Below are 15,772 nucleotides of genomic sequence, written 5' to 3'. Positions count from 1 at the left end.
CACAATGATAATACTATCGGTTCTATTTTCAGTTCAAACCGTCTGAGACGATACTAATTCAGTTTCATAAATCGACAGCGAGAGTTTAGACTTGCTCTCTGAACGCTAACAATGGATAGCTTTGGAGGAGAAAACCACATTCCAATAATTGATATTAGTGAACTTGTTAGTAACAGCCCACGAAAATGTGATGTCGCTAAGCAAATTAATTCGGCATGTCGAGAATATGGATTTTTCTATGTCACTAACCATGGCGTCAGTGAACAATTAGAAAACAGGCTGGAAAGTCTTAGTCGTCAATTTTTTGCACAATCGGTTGAAGTGAAAAGTAAAATTCGAATGGATCTTGGTGGTCGTGCATGGCGCGGCTATTTTCCAGTGGGAGGAGAACTGACGTCCGGTCGACCGGATATGAAAGAAGGAATTTATTTTGGAGCTGAATTGGATGAAATGCATCCGCTGGTGCAACTTAAAACTCCATTGCATGGTTCAAATCTTTTTCCCGATAACATTGCCATGTTCAAGGAAACCGTTTTGGAGTACATTGACGCAATGATACGTTTAGGACATATAATTATGGCAGGTGTTGCCTTATCTCTTAACTTGCATGAGAGCTATTTTGCTGAACTGTATACTAAGAATCCGTTGCCTTTGTTTCGTATTTTTAACTATCCCGCCAGGAACAACAATACTCATGGTTGGGGCGTGGGTGAACATACCGATTATGGCATTCTAACTATTTTAAAGCAAGACAATCTTGGTGGATTACAAGTGAAATCTAAATCGCGTTGGATTGAAGCTCCGCCTGTTGCTGGCACATTTGTTTGTAATATCGGTGATATGTTAGAAAGAATGACAGCTGGGTTATACAAGTCTACTCCTCATCGAGTGAAAAGTCCAGCGGAGAGTCAGGACAGACTTTCATTTCCGTTTTTCTTCGATCCAAATTTTCATGGGGAAGTGAAGCCAATTGAATTGCTTGAAGGAAATGAAATTGTGGATGATAGTGCTTTACGATGGGACAATACTAATGTGTTCGAATTTAAGGGAACTTATGGTGAATATTTGTTGGACAAGGTGTCCAAAGTTTTTCCACAGTTACGGGAAGAAGTTTTATAAATAATTAGAAAATATGAAATTTGACCGTGACAGTTGTACATAGACTTGTAAGGAATTATCATTCTTTTAATAAAGACGAGAATAAAAAATGTAAAGATTATTACAATCATTATTGTCATTGAGAGCAGCTGCTTCATGAGTAAAGATGTACAGATTATCCCTCTGATTTGTAAAATCAAAGCAGCTCTCTAGCAACCGTAAAAATGTTTCGCCGTTTGAAATAACGCAAATACCGTAAAAGGGTTTTCTTCCTGTAGTACCAAAACCGTCACATTCACTCACCAAATTTAGTACCGAAAGAGCAACATTCTCCCCTACTATTTTCTCTCAATTTTCATTCCCGCTTATGTCAGTTTCGATCTTTATTCTTTCCCAAATGTGTCAAGTTGTTGTATGTACGCGAATGTAATGTTTTTAGTGTTTTGTGACAATGCATTCATAAGGATTGCTTTCAGCATTCATACGGACTGCTTTCGGCATTCATTCGGATGTCTTTCGGCATTCCTACAGATTGCTTATTTTTCGACATTTGTGAGAATACATGCACACGGAACGGACTTCTTTAGGCATTCATACGGATTACTTTCGGCATTAATATGGAATGCTTTTGCACCGGTATGTTGTTCAGTTTTGTTGTTATGTTTTGTTCGGAATGTGACTTTGGTACTCCAGAAAGAAAAATAGTATACAAACCACGGATCAAAAAGGTGTGTTTTAGACCCAGGTGGTGAAAACGTCCTTAGTCTCCGCTCCGCTTCGCGTCGCTCCATCCCTGGACGTTTTCACCACCTGGGTCTAAAACACACCTTTTTGATCCTTGGTATGTAACATACTATTTCATGCGTTTGTTCTCTGTATACAGTGTTAAAAGTGCGAAAAAAACGGGACAAAACCAGTTAATTTAACTGAGCTCGATATGTCAAAATTTCCACTCTCTTTTAACACTATACAGTGTTTCAAGAGACTAGAAACTTTGACATATCACCCATCGAGCTCAGTTAAATTAACTGGTTAAAGTGCGTTGACTAACCGAAGATTATAGGTTATAGCATTGCCATGTTTGAGTTTTCTTAAATTTTATGCTACTTACTTACATTAGTAATGACGACAACGTCGATGTCTTTATAATTGAAAATTTTAAAGCTACTGAAGTAAAAGATTGTGTGTAAAGAAGCGATACTGTAAACGGAAAAAGATTAAAAATGATTGCATGCATAGGTGATGTCAGCTTACAGTTCGTATAAGGAAAGCTTTGAGCATAGCACAGCTACTAGCATTAACACTCGTATATTAGACGGCAAAAAGCCTCCAGATTTTGATACATGTATGCGTGTAGACTTACATGTGTTGTAAGAAAACACGGAAGCTTATTTTGATACCGACCTCCTAATATTTTCTAACCGGGAGTAGTGCTATGCTGTGGAATAAAAACGTCTGCATCCGCATAAAAAAAAGAATTGTCCAATTATTTTCGCTTTTTCAGCTTCAATTTGAATTGATTGTTTTCCGCCTCAAAACTTTTTTCATAAAATTTAATACGATTTTAACAGATGGCACTGAATGCACATTACATACACTCACATCCACACATTGTATAATTGTATTTTTATTTATAAGAGTGACATTATATTATGTACATTTGACATTTATGAGTTGTCATTAAAAAAAAATTATTTTGCCACACAGGTTTTTCGTTTACAGTTTTTTGAGTTTAAGTGTTTTTCCACGGAAAGTGAATTTATTATGTCAGAAACACCGCAGCAATTAATGAAAATTGCGTTAAGCCTGAACAATGACGAAAAGCCTGAAACCGAGTCACAAATGGAGATACCCGCAGCAAAGGTGAATTTAGCTCAGAAAATGAATTATGATCCTCAATTTCCGCGCAGATATTGTGTCATCCGAGAGGAACGTATTACACATACACATATCTATCGATAGCGAAACTATGTTATCTGTTTCCAAATGATTTTCTTTTTAATAATTCATAAACGAATTCTACAATCAAATTGCTTGTTCTGTCCGACAAAGGTGCGGTCCGGCCTAGCCGAATTGGAATTGCAGACAAGCAGAGCAATGCAACGATTAGAAAACATAAAATCAATACCAGAGAATCCGATTGCATTGCCGACATTGGGTCTACTGCATCAGGAACGAAAGGCACCGGCCGAAATATTCTCATTCTTAGAAACACTGATTGCTCAATCAGATCAAACCGACGATGACAGTGAATTTTTCATTTTGCCCCCATTGGATGAAGTGTCACATTTAGCATTGTTATCACATAGCATCGTGGCTTATATGAGCCATTTGGATTATAGAAAATTATCGAAGATAACGTCAAAGATCTGTAACGACACAAATCGATGGTTAGCTCACTTGTTCCGTTTTATCGATGCTAACGCGTCTTATCATATAGATAGTACGGAAAGTATTTTAAGAGCCGTACGGTGAGTGGCACAAATGACATTATCCGATTGGCGATCGAACTAATTGTAAACAAATCAACATGTTCACAGTCTTGCTATTGTTACAAGATGTCCTGGCTATTTAGAGGGAGGCGTTCCAGCGTTAGCCAACCCATGCCTTTATATATCTGAGAATAGTTCGCTTGCCGGTTTACAATATGCGTGTCGTCAATTAGGCTTGCCGCTCCATTGCATTCGGCTGGTACCATCTAATACAGCATTCGGTAAGAGACGGAAATTTCTTTCGCTTCAATGGAAAACTATTTCTAAACGAACAATCATTGTCAATAGGCGCTATCGGAGCTATGGATATATCGGCATTGCAGAAGTTAATTGCAAGCGATTTGGTGGCGAACCGTACCCCATTGTTTTTGATTGCCGACACGGGTTCGTCAATGTGTGGCTACGTGGACAATATTATGAGACTGCAGGATGTTTGTCGGGCTAATTCGATATGGTTGCATTGTCGTGGACACAGTTTGGCTGCTATTGCCGTCACACAGGGCAGTGGTGAAGTAAGCTCTTTGTCGTGTCCGCCAATTGAATTTGATTCATTTGCATTTCGTTTGATTTAAAGGTGAAACCGATAGCCGATTCTATTTCGCTGAATTTAGGCAGCTGGTTAGGCATTCCGAATTTACCAGTGGCTGTATCCTTTTTATGAAACAATTTTTATCGTCACATCTGAGTGCTCATGAAGTGTTAAACAGTTTGCGTACCGGCACTTCTAATCATCATCATCACCATTCACAAAAATAATACGATGAATTCAACGCATGGTTGAGTATACTAAACGTCGTCCGATGTCATTATCGGATAATTTACATGTAATGTGCAATCAACCTGTATAACAATACTATTGTACATTTTGTAAGCACATATTCACATGGCCGAATGCATGGCATATCATTTATTTTGAACCGTACAAATTGTTGGAGCTAGTTTACGCCCTAATTTGTGGCCTAACCCTAACCTTCAGAACTGCTGGGTGAGATGGTAGATTAGATTGGATGATGCATTATTAGCAGTGAAAAAAAACTGTACGTCCGCCTATTCGCCTGTTGCTCTTTTTAGCTCCGTACGAAGTGCGTAACACATTTCTCTGTGCGCAGATATACCAAATCGCAATCGACAGACCGATTTTGAGACTTTCTTTTCCCTGAACGGTAAAATCATCAAAGTTGTATGACTAAGCTCCAGGATGGGAACAAACAGTCGAGATATGTTCGGAAACGGTTATTCAATCAGGGAAAAATTTTTAAAAATCGATTCACTCTGTCACGGCCTAGAACCCTTAGAGTACTCGACTTTCGTAGAGGCACTCGTCGTACAATGATAGGTGTTGATCTTTGCATACAAGTCAATTAGACGAGTTTTTATGTTAGTAGGTATGCCCAGTGCAGATGATTTATGATTTATATTTACGCAAGTACTAGGTATATGGGCTCGTACGCGGCCTATCGTGTCACGTTGCTATTATAGAGTGATTTCCAACGTTTGATTTCCGATTTGGACGACAGATCAGGGATTGCTTCCTCTGAAGTGCTCAAATGATCGCAGAAGTGTACTATAAAAATGCTATTTTCGCGGGTTTGTGAAAATTGATTTTCAGGATTGCAAAAGATTCAGGGCCGAACTGGTAATATGTTGAAATCTGTTAGGCCCGTTTGCGCCTCTTGGTTCCTATATTGGCGCATACCTCACATAATTTTGCGCTTTTAGAGTAAGATTTTGTGTTCATAGACTAAATGCCCGATGTACCCGCAGGTGTCCATTCCGGCCGTGTACAGATTGAGAATTATAAGACAAACAATTTCAGTTGATGATATTCACTAAACAACTCATGCGATATACACGTTGCTATACATACACAGCCTCCATTCAGGTTTTCCCTCATTTCCCTATTTCACAATTTCTGAACGACAATTTACATGAAGTTTCGATATATACATAGTGTGCTCAGTACGTATACGAGACGAAAATGGAAATGTAGTAACACTATCGCAAATTCGCTTACATTTTCCTTAATGACGAAATGAACAGCTTTTGCATCGTCAAATTCAAAATGTGGCTTTATCCGTATTCGAATCAGATCCGGTTCTCTCCAGACGATTATCTTCGTTGTCATTATGGACCACATTACAGGCGCTCGGCCGAGAAACTATATCGGCAAGAATAATCAAAGCTTTCGATTCATGCCGCATTATGTACGACATTGTGTCTCGATGCCCGGGAATACGAGTTTTGGTAAATTTTCTTTGAATTTCTTGTTCATTGAGAACACTCGCTAAAAATTGTATTTGCAGAGTAAAGCACCAGGTGGTGAAACAAAGACAACCATAACGGATCTAGTGATGAAACCAATAAATTTTCCGGTAATTTTAACCGTAAAAGAACACACATGAGGTCTCGCCACTAAACTTTTTTCCCTCTTATTTATCAGTTGTTGTTCGAAACAGCTATAGCCGTAGTAGTATTTCAATTCGATGGAAGTCAGTCGGATTCGACAGACGAAAATAGCGTCGATCAAAATTCAACTAATGCATCGGCATCCCAGGATCTAACTCAGAACATAATAAACAAATCGATCGAAAAAGTGGCCAATATTTCTTACTTCGATAAACTTAATTCATGGCTGGGACAAAACTTGCAACGGGACTGTTCGGATGTTGAACTGGAAATTGTCGATCATCAAATATACGGAACATGTATTCGTTTTTGTCCGTTAGAATTGGGCTTAGGCGATTCGGCACCATCACTCGAAATGTTGGAGAACGTTGCCAGTTGCTTGGAAGCTCAAATTGAAATTTTACGAGCGACGGTTAAGCATCGTGGTACTTTGAATAAATTAGTCGAAAAGAACGAAGTGTTGAGATTGGTTCATCTGACGGATTGGGCTGGATTGGGTGGTGTTCGATTCGTGCCAGAGGGCTGGGAAACACTGCTGACCGATCAGGCTAAAACTGAACTAAATAAATTGAATACGGATTTGGTGGAAACGTTACGGAATACGGACAATGCCTTTTCGTTGGGTGAAGCTGATGGATTGATTTGTGTGAGGTAATTGAAAAGAGAAAAGAAAATCAAAATTGAGGTTTGAAAATCACAATCAAATTGCTATTCTCATCACACCTCAGATTCGGAATGGTAACTGAAGACACAGATGTTGAAGAACTGTTAGAACTTGTGATATCGGTGGGAAAACGGGTACAAGAAAACTCTAAGGTGCTGGATACCATGTCGGAAATTGTGAAGAAGGTACGGTTTTGAGAGACACATTACAAGTTGAAAAACAAATTTTGACTGGAAATTTCAAACGATATCCATAGGGCATCGAAACAGCGACTGCAGATCTGCAACGCGAATCTGAAGAAAAACTTTGGTCGGATGGCATTCTTCGGCATGTTCCAGTTTTCGGACAAGTAGTGAATTGGTGGTCTCCACCGAAAGAAACTGGCATCAAAGGTCGAAGTCTTAATTTAACGCAAGGTGTGGTCGAAAGCACTGAAAATATTTACAAGTAAGTTCGTTGTTGGTGCCACTAATTCAACAGATTTTCTGATGATTTTTCTTTCCGTTTGTTCCTTTTATCAACTCAGATACCATATGCAATTGGCCGGTAGTGGTAATCAAATTCACGGAACGAAAAGTCCGCCAACACCAATGGTTCAAACGTCAATGGTGAGCGCTAGTCATTCGCGGAATGTTAGTCAAAGCAGTGGTACATCCAATGCGGATACTACGACCCAACCACCCGCTCCAGTATAGAAATAAATGATAAAAGAATGAAACTGTTCCGAGTGTTTTTAGAAAATCGTGTGGAACAATTTAAACAATGAAAAATTCCAAAACTAATTTATTTGAATTAATTTTACTGTAGTTGATTAGTATTTAAGCGACAATTTTACACAGAGAACCAACCCATACCTAAGAAATCATTTCTTTTTTTAGAATGCCTGACGCGTTGAAAAAAAAATAAATTTGTTTTTAGGTGCGCAAATCAGTTGATGTTGATTTTGATAACAAGAAAAAAACAAACAATACCCTAGCACGTACTTGCAATAAATTTACGAAAAAATGATTGCACAATAAAGTAAAAAAAAAAATGAACGAAAATTCGATAGTTTCACATATATGTAATGGCCCTATGACTCCTATTAGTATACCACAACTTGTCGAACACGTGAAGTGTATAGGGAGTAAGTTAGAGAAACTTATTATATTTTGCAGGGACTAATTTCCGTAAAACATTTTTCATTTTCTCAAATTTTCCAGCATTTTCCTTAACTTTACTAAAATTGATTTTTGGAAATCTTTTGGAAAATATTCTGACCCTGCTGTGATATTATTTTCTTGAATTTTCTTAGTTTTCTTGAAGTTTCTTGAAACTACACGAAATCGAGAAAATGCTGAAAATTAGAGAAAATCAAGAAATAAAAAAAAAAATCTAGAAAATTGGAGAATTTTCCACATTGACTATCTTTGGAGAAATATTAGAGAACAGCGAGAATATTGGGAAAGGTCAGGAAAATTAAGTAAAATCGGAAAATTGAGAAAATAAAGAAAGGGTTTTCGTCAAAATAGTTTCTTGGCAATACAAGAAAATATCAAGAAAATTAGGGAAAATGAAGAAAAATCGGAAAAATTGTTTTCCTCAAAATAGTTCCTGGTTTTTGTTGTGATTGCTACAATTTTACGTATAATTTACATTATCACTCTCCTGCTTTTCACGAACGAATCAACCTTCACATTATAATTTGTAAGACTTAGATTGAAATGTTGACAAAATTATAATGCTTCGGATTCATAGGACTATAAAATATGATACTTTCTGCCAACGGGCAACACCAACTTTCCGAATATATTTCTCCACCAAGAGCTGTTTCTCAAATATTTTTCACGTAAATTCATAAAATTCAATCTGAGAAATACATTTGAAAATTGGGTCCGTCCTGGTGCTTGATCTGCAGTATTTTTGAAAAGGAAAATCATTGTTGTTCAGTCTTTTCGCTTCGATTCAAACTCAAGCGTTACATCACATCTTTAATGCTACTTGCGAAAGTGTCAAAGTCTGATTTGCCTAAATACAGTTCCTTTTTGTTGAGTTGCACGTAACTGAATTTCTTTAGGAAAACATGTTCTTCCTCTTTCAAAGTAAATTTTATCGCAGTACCTATCTTTGTAGATTTATGTCTATATAAATCTCAAGTTTCTATAAATAAAAATTTCTTTTACACATTTTTCTGCAAAGGACAAGTTTCACGACATAATGGGTCATCATTAAATCGTGCTTTGAAATGGGACAGATGGGATTTCGGCCGCCGGAAAGACGCTCATCAATTGAAAATACGTTCTTTTGACCAATATTTTAAATACTAGCGACGATTTATTACAGATTTTCATCCTATTTCTGCTGAAAAAATGTTGAATTTTCGATTTCAAAGATGTCGAGTCAACGAATAGGGAGTAAGAAATGTACGTAAAAAGGTGAATGAAAATCGTAGATGATTCCTAATCATTAAATCGATTACCTTGTTCTATTAAAGTGTCGAATTCGAGAGCTTAGCTACTTTTAAAGCGTCCTCATCGTGTTAATTAGATGAGAGTGGGAGAGGTCAGTAAACAATAACATAAATAAGATCAATACCACCACCAGATGTTTGGCGTAATTGGCAACCATAAAGGTTCCAAATTGATTTTCATTCAAACATTTCTCAACAGAAAATTGCTCACTCTTTTAAATATATTCGTCTATCTCGTGAGAAACCGGCGCTGCGTATCACTTATAAACAAAATGAAATTTCATTGTGTTTAAAAGTCTAAAAGTGCCCTAGGCAAATATCCCACATCTACCGTACAATACATAAAAATTTTAGAGAGGCGAATTGGTGAGAGAAAATATATGAAGCGGGAGATTATCACCGTTCACCAGCACTAAAAATTCGAATTTCTATTGTACGCCAACAAAAAATGAAATTAATCTTGAACAAGCAGACATTTCAAAGCGGCCTGTCCGCTATCTAAATTTTTTTTCTCATTCAGTATTTAATTCGTACAAATCGTGAATTTAATCACAAACAAAATATTTTCTTACGAAAAATATTAGGTTCTTTGATTACAATTGCGTCATAACCGAAAAATTGTTTACTTTATTTTCTATTTCAAGATCAAGTACAGCGAAAAATACGCATAGTTTACCATGATAGATACGAGAATACCCATTGGAACTCAATTTTGTAAAGACGAAAATCTGCAGTAAATATTTCGAATGGGCTATGTGCCTTGGGCGAAATTTTTCATCGGAAAATATTTCGTGAAAAACAAAAAGGAAGAAATTCGGATCCACTTTCCTTCGGCGTCATTTGTTATATTTTCCACTTGAATACTAAAGGTCAAGCATAATATTGAGATAGTGATACCGACCATGATCAACTATGTGATGCCATACTTAAATTATTCGATCCGTGAATCGAGACGAAGCATTAAATTGTTGTATGCTGTAAACTAAGTTCAAATTCTATTGCATTCTACTGTCTGCCGGTGTCATATTTACATTTCATTTTTAAGTTTCATTATACAATTCGTTTTCGTATACACATAATATACACTGAGTTTGTCAAATTTTGAATTTCGTATTCCATCCCTTTTTGAACTGATAATAATACAATAGATGGCAACACCGGTGAACCAACCATCAACCCCAATATAGGTTGATCGATATTTTCGATTATTTTTGGTCTACACTGGTATTATTCAGCAAGGGTGTGACCATAGCGAGTGAATAAGTGTAAAAGGAGTTGTGTAGATGTGAAATTTTCTTGCAAAATTATTTGTTAGAAACTATTTTGGATTACCATTTGAGGCCGACAAACTAAACAGTGACGATGACTTAATTCAATTGATTCAGTGATTCTGTAACGAAATAGGTCGAGGTAGTGTGTGGAGTGGTTCGTAAAACAACCCTCAATTTTTGTGCAAATTTTATTTACGGAATTAAATCTAAACACAATGAGGTCGACTGTCGATGAGCAATATAAAATACCTCTAATAGCAAAGCTATTGCATACATTGCCACATTACAATATCACATTTCATAGGACCAATAGTACATTTAGACCAACAGATGAAGTGTATTTAGAGGTAAATTTTGATTGAAACTCCAATATAGTGTCTCGCCCATTTATGTTCAACGCAAAATGTATATGATTGTAGAGTTTAGGAATTTTGGGCTCGGTTCCTGCAGCTTTGCTCATCGTGTCGTTGTTTGGATTACTTTTATATTTACTTACACGGTGTTGTGATCGTAAGCCCAGACCAGCCCATTCCATTACTAGCTTGAAAGTAACCCTATCCGTAGTGACCGTGTTATGTTGCGCTGCTATTGGTTTAGGTATTATTGATCAATCCGTTTTGTGATTAAATTCGTGATTATTTTCACGGTCCCGTTTCTATTCCGTTAAAGGACTCTACGGCAATGATGATTTACACAACGGACTTCTAGAAGTATTGACAGCCGGTCGGAAAGTGGATAACATTATTTCATCCGTGCGCAATCAAACAAATATTCTGGAGAACACATTGTCTCAACGAATACGACCACAATTGGTTGAATTAGCGGATATATTCGATCAGCCTGCGTCGAATCAAACCGCCTTGTCATTGCTAATTATTTCTTTGAATGCGGTACAGGGAAATGTGACGGTCGCTACTAATGCTGCTGGAGATATTAGACGTCCACTGATGGGAATAACAATGTCTTCCTTCCTAGCAGTAAGTATATATCATAACAATCATGTCACTGCGTCATTTTAACAATGAAAAATCGTTGTGTTACAGACCGGAGACAAATGGGAACTGATCAGATGGCCTGGAACAGTAGCTGTACTCGCTCTATTGCTGGTACTGTGTGCTGTTTTATTGGTGGGAGTGGCTCGTCACTCTCGATGTGCGTTGATATTATTCAGTGTTTGTGGATTGCTAGCAGTAACTGGCTCTTGGCTGATGTCCGGTCTGTATTTATCAACATCTGTTGCCGTCGGAGATCTTTGCATGGATCCAGCTGATTATCTGGTTTCCGAAGCACCCAATGAACTTCCCACTGAAGTTCTGTTGTACTATACGCAATGTGAAACAGCTCGCTCGAATCCGTTCACCCAAAGATTACGCGAGTCACAAAACTCAATCAACAATGCCAGATCGGCGATGAATATTGTATCGAAAATTTCGCTGGTATTGTTCAAATCATCTGGACTACAGCCCAAATTAGGTGCCGTGATGGCCGATTTAAACATAAGCGAACGACTGCTAACGCAATTGACTGCAGTCGTCGATTGTCGAATCGTACATTACAGCTACTTGGCTGCCACACGAGGTTTATGCGAGGGAGGACTGCTGGGACTCGTTCTAATGTTGATTGCCAGTTTTACGGCTGCAATTCTACTGACTGTGATGGTGTGGGTGGATTCTCATACATGGATTTATATAAGAAAACGGAACGAGTATGCCCAAGTAGATGAACCAACTTATATATCACATCAACCCGTACCCAATCATCAGACAATGGCAAGGACATTGCCTCGAAATCACAATAATGGGTAGCTTTATATTTAAAATTGAAAATTGATCAGCAGAACTAAATCGGAATCGTTTCCAGCCCTCCTGCCATCAGTGGATCTCATACGTTACAATATCCTCGAAACAAACAGCAAGAAATTTTGGCTGCTCAACAGCATCAGCAGCAACAACAAAATATGCGACAGCTTGGCACACATACTCTTGGACGTTTGCCATCACATAATCACAGTCCACACCATGGTGGCGGAGGAAAACACGGTGAGATTTATTCAAATTTCATTATTACACAGAAAAAAAAACTTATTGACGACAGTCGTTGACTGAATTAATCCGAAAATATTTTGTTTTTGTCACCCCTTCAGCCGAATTCCGTTAACAGAAAATTTTAAAGAAAAATTTACAAAGTTTATTTCTCAGGACCAAACAAGACCAACGGTAAATATGCTACCTTGAGCAAGCAATGCAAAACACTGGAAGCGAATGACTTCTACTGAAAATCACCAGCCTGTAGCGACACAGGGCCTCCTCATTATTCTCATTCGCAGCAACCTCCTATAATAACACAACCGCCATTACCGCTACAACAGCAACAACATTTACAGCAACAACAACAACATTTACAGCATCAACAACATTTACAGCATCAACAACAACAACATTTACAGCATCAACAACAACAACAAATACAACAACAGCAACAACACCAATATCAACAGTATCACAACGCAGCACCACAGCCGCTACAACCGATTTACGTCAGACAAATGCCACCACTTTCCCAAATGAATCATCACAATCCTAGTGCATACGCAGCAGCTACATTACGCCGCCAGCCGAATTCAGTGCGTGATATCGAAACCATACCAAGTTCGAATGCTATCGACAGTGCCATGTATGAACGGGACAAGCAAATTTACAAATGCTCAACGATGAGGCCTGGTGGCAAGTACGATGAGAAAGGTTCATTTTCGACGAAACCATCCATACTAAATTGTCCGTTGCCGGAAATACCGAAACAAAATACCGATTCACAGGACAGTATCAAATTAGATTCAGTTCCGCCGCCGATGACTAGGTGAGTGCTAATAACTTTAGTGTGATGTCGTTTTCGTTCGATTAGCATATAACTAACCACCAAATCCGCAATTGTCCATTCGATTAGAACCCTTCAGCGAACGCTGAAAACTCCACCAACCGGCAAAGCCATTCCACCACCCAAAATAATGGATCCAATACTAAAACCAGTACAATCAACCGAACCAATTGCGGTACCCGTTCCACAAAAACCCCAATCACCTCCGACTGTAACCCAAACACCAACAACAATTAATCCAAACGACGAATCTAATTATGCTGTGACTGAATTGTAAGTTTAAAGAAAAATGATCATTTTGTTCCTTACTTATACTTTTTACGCGTTGAAAATGAATGATTTCAAAGAATTGGAATGCGATTTCAGTTCAGAAACAAACAGACAAAAATTAGTCGCTACAGGCTGCAAAATATAAATTGAGAAAAATTATGTTAAATGATATGAAGCAAGAAAAAATGCGCAACCAATACACTGCAAATTATACGAGAGCATTTTTTGTTTGTGTATCTTCGAAAATAAATTGTTTTCGTTTGTAAAATTTAAATTAAATTTTTTAGAGTTACAAACTTTAGATGTGATGGATATAATGTTCCGTTTTGACAACATAAACAAGTAGATGATTGACAAACGTTATTTGAAGGTGAAACTAATTTATACAAATACCAATAAAAAAATCGGGGCTCATCCAAGAAACGACATTTCACGAGAGCTTTTCGAAAGTCTGCACATTCAGTGCGTTTCAATGTGTCAGCTCTGTATTAGGATATGAAGTAGTTACCGATTCCTAACGCATGCTAAAAGGCTTTTTTAGCGAATGAGAGGTTCGAATCGATTTAGCTAAAAAAGCCTTTCATCATAAGTTCGGAATAACGTTTTTAGGACGTGGTCGCGATATTTTCACACTAGTTGGGAAAATTCTTTCTTTTGGCACTAGATGTGTAGGTGTGACAATACAGATCGTGTGCCTCAACAACCGAGCGGCAGCATACGGATTGGAATGTTTCTTATGTAGATTTGGAGATGAATGATGAATTAAAAAGGAATTGCTTAGAATCGTTCATCGTTTCACTGAGTTGTTTCTTTCTAAAAAGTGCAATAAAAATTCGTTTTTGTTGTATTTGTATAGATTAACTTTCAAATGTTTTTTAGCTTTAGAACCTAATCGCATTTTTAGCTAAAGAAATTGATCATGTACTGTGCCAAATCGAACAATTTATATAAAAAGAGAAAAAGAAAAACTTAAAATCTTAAAGAATAATATAGCTAGTATAAATTTAGAAGGAGCACAATATTTTCAATTGAAAAGTAAGAAAGAGTACGAAGAAAGAAAGATAGAGAGAGAGAGAGAGAGAGATAAGCGATAAGAGAGTTCGCTTGGTAAATAAATTCTCAAAAGAAGAGTGAAATATACTTTGAACGGAATGTGACAATTAATGTGTAATTTATATGCTCGTAGTTATTAGGGAACCCAATATATATACATTAATAGTCCATAAGAAGATATTCAATAAAAAGATGTAATTTAACGAATTATTTGTAAATAATTAGAGGTATATTTCATTGGATCATTGGACGAAAATGTTCTATAATTGACTTCACTATTTTTTCAGAATTTTATAATTCATTTACATAACACAAAATACACTTTTCTACTTTACACAAGCTCACCCCCAGGCTGAAAAGTACTGACACTGACCGTCTTTTTGTGGTTTGGTTTTATATTTATATTTAAGGGAAGGATGTGCGTGCATTTGGTACGGAAAGAACGATTCACTGATGACGTTCGATATAGTGGATAGTGCTAGACTGACGAGTTAAAAAAGGAATCCGTCAAATATAATATTTTGTTAAAACAATTTTTACAAGTTTTTAAAAAATGGAAAATACACCGTCTAATTGACAAGAAATCGTAATAGGTCGACCGATACCAAGCCCGTTGGCAACTCAATTTGACCTGAAAGATTAGATCAGGTCAGGTAGTGTTAAAAAAAGAGCCTGACCTAACTATTCAAACCTGCTTTCCAGTCAAAATTATCACACAAATATTTCAGGTGACCTGTCAGGATTCAGGTCAGGTTTGATTTTACTCTATATTCAGGTCAACTGGAGTCAATTGAGGTTATGTCAAAATTAATCAGGTTAAGATCAGGTGGTTTCAGGTAAATCTAACACATTCTGAAGGGGAAGTTTTTTTTTTTCGTTAGGATTGCAACGCTTCTTACGTTAGGATTGAAGATGAGGCTAGTTCGTATATACATTTTATCTGACGTAGTGTCATAATCATTAATCAAACTAATTCAATTCAATTCAATTAAACAAATTATTACCGAAAATAAATAGCAACAACAAAGTTTCGAAAAATTTGACCAAATATTTTCTTCAAGCGTTTTAAGCGACGAACTTTTTTTTGACCCAGAAAAAAGAAAAAAATATTTCAACAATATCCCTCACAAATAGGTCTGCTTCATTATCATCTAAATTTGAAGTAATAAAAATTTATAAATTTAAAAATCGATCT

At 37.0% G+C, this 15,772-nt stretch overlaps 4 protein-coding genes across 5 annotated transcripts; all 4 read left to right on the top strand.

Moving 5' to 3' along the window:
• The first annotated feature begins 53 nt into the window (after positions 1 to 53).
• On the top strand, positions 54 to 1,209 carry LOC119068148 (probable iron/ascorbate oxidoreductase DDB_G0283291). Its single transcript, XM_037171619.1, has one exon. It carries the CDS (start codon positions 112 to 114, stop codon positions 1,117 to 1,119), a length of 1,008 nt encoding a protein of 335 aa, XP_037027514.1. The 5' UTR covers positions 54 to 111; the 3' UTR covers positions 1,120 to 1,209.
• Positions 1,210 to 2,754: 1,545 nt separating this feature from the next.
• LOC119068142 (pyridoxal-dependent decarboxylase domain-containing protein 1) lies at positions 2,755 to 7,442 on the top strand. Its single transcript, XM_037171603.1, has 11 exons — positions 2,755 to 2,961; positions 3,151 to 3,569; positions 3,639 to 3,811; positions 3,879 to 4,102; positions 4,165 to 4,236; positions 5,631 to 5,834; positions 5,894 to 5,962; positions 6,031 to 6,647; positions 6,725 to 6,845; positions 6,917 to 7,107; positions 7,187 to 7,442. Exons 1-11 carry the CDS (start codon positions 2,863 to 2,865, stop codon positions 7,353 to 7,355), a joined length of 2,358 nt encoding a protein of 785 aa, XP_037027498.1. The 5' UTR covers positions 2,755 to 2,862; the 3' UTR covers positions 7,356 to 7,442.
• Positions 7,443 to 10,094: 2,652 nt separating this feature from the next.
• LOC119068145 (protein tweety-like) lies at positions 10,095 to 12,720 on the top strand. 2 transcript variants are annotated; one of them, XM_037171613.1, is made up of 6 exons: positions 10,095 to 10,727; positions 10,800 to 10,977; positions 11,050 to 11,357; positions 11,424 to 12,181; positions 12,241 to 12,419; positions 12,567 to 12,707. In XM_037171613.1, the coding sequence occupies exons 1-6, from the start codon at positions 10,596 to 10,598 to the stop codon at positions 12,653 to 12,655; spliced, it is 1,644 nt and encodes a 547-aa protein (XP_037027508.1). In that variant the 5' UTR covers positions 10,095 to 10,595; the 3' UTR covers positions 12,656 to 12,707. The 2 variants fall into 2 exon arrangements, with proteins under 2 accessions (XP_037027508.1, XP_037027509.1); XM_037171614.1 differs by having other exon boundaries at positions 10,096 to 10,727; positions 12,579 to 12,720.
• On the top strand, positions 12,660 to 14,567 carry LOC119068150 (protein tweety-like). The gene is made up of 2 exons (XM_037171622.1): positions 12,660 to 13,236; positions 13,324 to 14,567. The coding sequence occupies exons 1-2, from the start codon at positions 12,926 to 12,928 to the stop codon at positions 13,529 to 13,531; spliced, it is 519 nt and encodes a 172-aa protein (XP_037027517.1). The 5' UTR covers positions 12,660 to 12,925; the 3' UTR covers positions 13,532 to 14,567.
• The last annotated feature ends 1,205 nt before the right edge of the window (positions 14,568 to 15,772 follow it).

This window comes from Bradysia coprophila (genome assembly GCF_014529535.1).
Source record: "Bradysia coprophila strain Holo2 chromosome X unlocalized genomic scaffold, BU_Bcop_v1 contig_173, whole genome shotgun sequence".
Lineage (NCBI taxonomy): Eukaryota > Metazoa > Arthropoda > Insecta > Diptera > Sciaridae > Bradysia > Bradysia coprophila.
The sequence above is the reverse complement of the archived record's forward strand: the minus strand, read 5'-3'. Positions and strand labels throughout refer to the sequence as shown.

Coding starts and splice junctions, on each gene's coding strand:
- LOC119068145 (XM_037171613.1), top strand. CDS start 10,596: ATGAGGTCGACTGTCGATGAGCAATATAAAATACCTCTAATAGCAAAG. Junction 10,728..10,799: donor CAGATGAAGTGTATTTAGAG/GTAAATTTTGAT, acceptor ATATGATTGTAG/AGTTTAGGAATTTTGGGCTC. Junction 12,420..12,566: donor TGGTGGCGGAGGAAAACACG/GTGAGATTTATT, acceptor AAATTTACAAAG/TTTATTTCTCAGGACCAAAC.
- LOC119068142 (XM_037171603.1), top strand. CDS start 2,863: ATGTCAGAAACACCGCAGCAATTAATGAAAATTGCGTTAAGCCTGAAC. Junction 3,812..3,878: donor ACCATCTAATACAGCATTCG/GTAAGAGACGGA, acceptor CATTGTCAATAG/GCGCTATCGGAGCTATGGAT. Junction 6,648..6,724: donor GATGGATTGATTTGTGTGAG/GTAATTGAAAAG, acceptor ATCACACCTCAG/ATTCGGAATGGTAACTGAAG.
- LOC119068150 (XM_037171622.1), top strand. CDS start 12,926: ATGCCACCACTTTCCCAAATGAATCATCACAATCCTAGTGCATACGCA. Junction 13,237..13,323: donor GTTCCGCCGCCGATGACTAG/GTGAGTGCTAAT, acceptor CCATTCGATTAG/AACCCTTCAGCGAACGCTGA.
- LOC119068148 (XM_037171619.1), top strand. CDS start 112: ATGGATAGCTTTGGAGGAGAAAACCACATTCCAATAATTGATATTAGT.